The sequence below is a fragment of the Elephas maximus genome, chromosome 2, assembly GCF_024166365.1.
Source record: "Elephas maximus indicus isolate mEleMax1 chromosome 2, mEleMax1 primary haplotype, whole genome shotgun sequence".
Taxonomy (NCBI): domain Eukaryota; kingdom Metazoa; phylum Chordata; class Mammalia; order Proboscidea; family Elephantidae; genus Elephas; species Elephas maximus.
In genome coordinates this window covers 206,594,803-206,600,790 of record NC_064820.1, presented here as the reverse complement: position 1 = coordinate 206,600,790, position 5,988 = coordinate 206,594,803, and the positions used below count along the sequence as shown (strand labels likewise).

At 38.3% G+C, this 5,988-nt stretch overlaps 1 protein-coding gene across 1 annotated transcript; it reads left to right on the top strand.

Annotated features, from left to right (window-relative positions):
- Window positions 1–3,248: 3,248 nt before the first annotated feature.
- On the top strand, window positions 3,249–4,202 carry LOC126067804 (olfactory receptor 2A12-like). The gene has a single exon (XM_049870055.1). The coding sequence runs from the start codon at window positions 3,249–3,251 to the stop codon at window positions 4,200–4,202; it is 954 nt and encodes a 317-aa protein (XP_049726012.1).
- Window positions 4,203–5,988: the final 1,786 nt, after the last annotated feature.

The following is a 5,988-nucleotide window of genomic DNA, read 5'->3' as shown; positions in this document are numbered from 1 at the left end:
GGTAAAGTAGAGGCTCAACAAAAAAAAGGAAGGCCCTCAACTAGATGGTTTGACACAGTGGCTGCAACAATGGGCTCAAACATAATAACTATTGCGAGGATGGTACTGCACTAAGCAGTGTTTTCTTCTTTTGTACATAGTGTTGCTATGAGTCGGGACCAACTCCACAGCGCCTATCAACAACAAAAGAGAAACCTATTATTTGAGATATAAGTTTTTATTCCTGTCTGAGCTTTGATTCTATAAAAATGTAAAGTGGTAAAGATTAAAACAAGTGGAATAGTTCACTTATTCCTCATGCCATTTCTGTTGTTAGGTGTCTTCGAGTCAGTTCTTGCTCCTAGCAACCCTAAGTACAGCATAACAAAACACTGCCAGTCTTCAGCCACTCTCACAATCGTTGTTATGTTTGAGCCCATTGTTGCACCCACTGTGTGAATCCATCTTGTTGAGGGTCTTCTTTTTCACTGGCCCTCTACCTTACCAAGCATGATGTTCTTCTCCAGGGACTGATCCCTCCTTATAACATGTCCAAAGTACATGAGACGAAGTTTTGCCATCCTTGCTTCCAAGGAGCACCCTGGCTGCACTTCTTCCAAGACAGGCTTTTTCGCTCTTTTGGCAGTCCATGGTATATTCTCTATTCTTTGCCAACACTATAATTCAAAGGCATCAATTTTTCAGTCTTTCTTATTCATTGTCTGCATTTTGCATGCATATGAGGAGATTTAAAATACCACGGTTTGGGTCAGGCGGACCTTGGTCCTCTAGATGACATCTTTCCTTTTTAAAACTTTAAAGAGGTCTTTTGCAGCAGATTTGTCCAGTGCAATATGTAATTTGATTTCTTGACTGCTGCTTCCATGGGCATTGATTGTGGATCCAAGTAAAATAAAATCCTTGACAACTTCAATATTTTCTCCATTTGTCACGATGTCGCTTACTGGTCCAGTTGTGTGGTTTTTATTTACTTTATGTTGAGATATGATCCGTACTGAAGACTGTAGTCTTTGGTCTTCATTAGTAAGTCCTTCAAGTCTTCTTCTTTGGTTTCAGCAAGCAGGGTTGTATCATCTGCATATGATAGGTTCTTAATGAGTTTTCGTTCAATCCTAATGCAGCATTCTTCTTCATATGGTCCACCTTCTCAGATTATTTGCTCAGCATACAGATTGAATAAGTATGGTGAAAGGATACAACCCTGACGCACACCTTTCCTGATTCTAAACCGCACAGTATCTCGTTGTTCTTTTTGAATGAATGCCTCTTTTTCTAGGTACAGGCTCCACATGTGCACAATTAAGTGTTCTGGAAATCCCATTCTTCTCAATGTTATCCATAATTTGTTATGATCCACATAGTCGAATGCCTTTGCATAGTCAATAAAACACAGGTAAATATGTTTCTGGTATTCTTTTCTTTCAGCCAGGATCCATCTGACATCAGCAATGATATCCCTGGTTCCACATCCTCTTTTGAATCTGGCTTCAATTTCTGGCAGTCCCTGTCCATGTACTGCTGCAACCATTTTTGAATTATCTTCAGCAAAATTTTACTTGCATATAATATTAATGATATTGTTTCATAATTTCTGCATTCTGTTGGATCACCTTCTCTGGAATGTCCACAAATATGGATCTCTTCTAGTTGATTGGCCAGGTGGCTGTCTTCCAAATTTCTTAGCATAGACGAGTGAGCAGCTCCAGGGCTACATCTGTTTGTTGAAATACCTCAATTGTATTCCATCAACTCCTGGAGCCTTGTTTCTCACCAACGCTTTCAGTGCAGTTTGGACTCCAATACCATCATTTCTTGATCATTTGCTACCTCCTGAAATGTTTGAACATCCACCAGTTCTTTTTAGTACAGTGACTGTGTATTCCTTCCATCCTGCTTTAATGCTTCCTGCTTCATTCAGTATTTTGCCCATAGAAGCCTTCAAAATTGCAACTTGAGGCTTGATTTTTTTTTTTTTTTCTTCAGTTCTTTAAGCTTGAGAAATGCCCAGAGCTTTTTTCCATTTTGGTTTTCTAACTCCAGGTCTTGGCACATTTCATTACATTTGTCTTTGTCTTCTAAAGCTGCCCTTTGAAATCTCCTGTTCAACTCTTTCACTTCATCATTTCTTCTATTGGCTTTAGTTGCTCAGTGTTCAAGAGCAAGTTTCAGAGTCTCTCCTGACATCCATTTTGGTCTTTCTTTTTTTCCTGGCTTTTTAATGACCTTTTGCTTTCTTCATGTATGATGTCCTTGATATCATCCCACAAATCGTCTTGTCTTTGGTCATTAGTGTTGAATGCCTAAAATCTATTCTTGAGATTGTCTTCAAAGTCAGGTAATATATATTCAAAGTTTTATTTTGGCTCATGTGGACTTGTTTTAATTTTTTTTTCATCTCCATCATGAACTTGCATATAAGCAACTGATTGTTCTGAAATTGGCCCTTAGTCTTATTCTGACTGATGATATAGAGCATTTCCATTGTCTCTTTCCACAGATTTAGTCAATTTGATTCCTGTGTTTTCCTTATACTAAGAACATATAATGTGTGATTCTTGGTGGTAAAATTGTATCAAATATGAGTATACACTAAAATATACCTGCATTTTCCTCTAAACATAAAATGGATTCCTGAAAATAAGCAAATGTACACTTCAAAGTAAATCATGTCTTCAGTGGAAATGTAATGGAGGCAGATATTAAGGCATGCCACTTAGACTATTCCAATTCTACTTCTATCTTTGCCACTTACTGAATTTAAAAAACTCAATAAAGAACTCTGCCTTAAAATTGCTGTTTTATGGTTTACTATCACAATTAGTTTAAACAAATTCTGAGGGATTCTGTGTCTTCAAATAGGCAAACAAGTTGTTAAAGCCCAAAGTACCATCTCTTTTCAAACAGTCGTACTGTACACTTTAGCAAAGGTTGTATAGGAACAACATAAAATATTTTACCCATTATTTGTGTATGCAAGTGGGTGAAAGTGTGTGTGTGTGTGTATGTATGCATGGAAACTTTTGGAATTAGGGTGTGAACTTTTTTTTTTGTAACATGTGAAAATATTTTTCAAACTTCAGTATCAATGAATATAAAATGTTTTGAAAAACATGTAATTTAGTTTGACAAGTATCTTGAATATTTGATGGTGTTAGAGAATTAATGTGTCTTTGTTATTTCATCATGTTTGTATGTCCTCGAAAGACATTTCTTTTCTTCATATCAACAGTTTAATGTCAGCCATCAAGATGACTCCAGAAAATTCCAGCACCATCACAGAGTTTGTCCTTATTGGTTTTTCCAATCATCCCCAGGCTGAGATTCCTCTCTTCTTCCTCTTCTCTCTGATTTATCTGATGAATCTCTTTGGAAACACAGCAATTATTATCTTGGTGGTAATTGATTCCTGTCTTCAGACACCCATGTATTTTTTCCTCTGTCACTTGGCCGTTCTCAACATATTTTATACCACAGCTGTGGTCCCCAAAATGCTCTTCAACCTTCTGGCTTCTAAGAAAGTCATTTCTTATGACCTCTGTCTTGCCCAGACCTATATCTCCCTGCTAATGGGAACAGCTGAGTGCATCATTTTGGCAATCATGGCTCTGGACCGTTACACAGCCATTTGTTACCCCCTGCGATACTTGCTCATCATGAACTGGCCTCTGTGTGTGCAGCTGTCTGCAGGAGCCTGGACCATCAGCTTCTTTGCTTCAGTGGTGCCCCTCTACTTTACCACAGTTCCCATCTGTGGCCCTTACATCATCGACCACATTTTTTGTGAAGTACCTGTTTTTCTTCATATGATTTGTAAGGATACATCCCTACAGGAGATAATCATGGTAATAGGAGCATCCGGCACCCTCTTGCTTCCTTTCCTCCTTATTGTCCTCTCCTACCTAAGAATCCTAGTTGCAGTGATAAGGATGCATTCCGCTGAGGGAAGGAAAAAAGCTTTTTCTACCTGCAGCTCCCACCTGACTGTGGTGACCATTTATTACGGGACAGGGATGTTCATGTACATGAGGCCTAAATCCGTATATTCAGCTGAAGGTGATAAATTAATTTCCTTGTTCTATGCAGTCATCAACCCTGCTTTGAACCCTCTAATCTATAGCCTGAGAAACAAGGAGGTACAAGGAGCTATGAGGAGAGCCTTAGAAAGATGGAAAGTGTTCAAAAGGCAAAATATACTACCTTGAGATATCAAAAGAGAAAATGTGCATACCGTAATGAACTTTTCAATGCTAGTGATAAAAATAACTAAATTAGTTGCAAAACATGTTACTCTGTGTCAATATTATTACATCATTCTCCTCTCATAGGACTCTATTCTGATCCCTCTAATGTTAATTGATTCTACCTTTTGTATTAAATAAAACCCATTCCCATTGCCGTCGAGTCAATTCTGATTCATAGTGGACCTAGAGGACAAGTAAAACTGTTCCATAGAGTTTCCAAGGAGAGGCTGGTGGATTTAAACTGCTGACTTTTTGGTTAGCAGCTGAACTCTTAACCACTGTGCCACCAGAGTTGCGTTTGTATTGGATATTTCTGTTTATCTATAATTTAATTCTACCAACAAGTAAGTTATATCTGATAAAGAAAGTTGAATTGTAATTTCAAGCCAGGTTTCATAACTTCATATTTCATTACTCATTTCCCTTATCATATTTAGGCTTTTACTTTTTCTTTAGTGATCACATGACATAGCATCCTCCTTGTTACCCTACACTCACTTTATATCTAATTTGAAATGCCTTTCATTAATGATGGGGAATCTTTTTATAATTTAACAAATACGATTAAATACAAAAAACAAAGAAACTTGAGGTGGAAAGTATTTATTGATTCTCTTTATGTGGATGTTTCCCAGATACTATGAAACTGAATTCAGCTCTCCAGCTTTAAGTTGATAAATATTGATACTTTTGTCAAAAATAGTATTTTTAAAATGACACCATACTCCCTCGTGCCTGTGCATTTGCTCAGCTAATGCCACTTTTGGACTCATTCTTGATATATGTACTTCAAGCCTCAGCTGAATTTTTACCTTCTCCATGAAGTCTTTTTCTAAATAAAAACTGACCCTTCTCTCTTGTGGATTCTCCTTTCTTTGATCAAGGACTTAAAGCTTTTACTTGTTTCATTGCACCTTTATTTTATTAACTCCCCACATGTGTTTTTGACAGCTGTGCAATAAACAATTTTGCTCAGTGAGGGCAAGTTAACTCACCCCCTTGAAAGCCTCATAATCTAATTCAGGAGAATGCACATGCTGACTCGTAACTGCTGTGCAGGGAAAGGAAACTCCAGTGAAGAGCAGGGTTACCAAGAAAGCCTTCTTTTTGAGAGATTATTTAAGCTGAGTTATGAAGAAAGACCGGGCATTGGTGGTTCAGTGGTAGAATTCCCACCTTCTGTAAGGTAGGCCCGGGCTTGATTCTAACCAATGGACCTCAGGTACAACCATCGCACTTCGTCAGTGGGGGCTTGTGCATTGCTATGATGCTGAAAAGGTTTCAGTGAAGCTTTCAGAATAAGATTCACTAGGAAGAAAGGCCTGGTGGTCTACTTCTGAAAATCAGCCACTGAAACCCCAATCAATCACAACACCCTGATCCACAACTGTTATGGTTTGAATTGTGTCCCCCCAAAATGTGTGTCAACCTGCCTAGGCCATGATTCCCAGTACTGTGTAGTTTTTCATCATTTTGTGATCTGATGTGATTATCCTATGTGATGTAAATCCTAACCTCTATGATGTTAATGAGGCAGGATTAGAGGCAGTTATGCTAATGGCATGGTTCAGTCTACAGGATCAGGTTGTATCTTGAGTCAATCTCTTTTGAGATATAAAGGAGAGAAGCCAGCAGAGAGGTAGAGGGACTTCATACCACCAAGAAAGAATCACCGGGAGCAGAGAACATCCTTTGGATGTGGGGTCCCTACTCTGAGAAACTCCTGGACCTGTGGAAGATTGATGAC

What these genes read in the sequence shown, in the direction of transcription:
- LOC126067804 (XM_049870055.1), top strand. Translation starts at nt 3,249, where the DNA reads ATGACTCCAGAAAATTCCAGCACCATCACAGAGTTTGTCCTTATTGGT.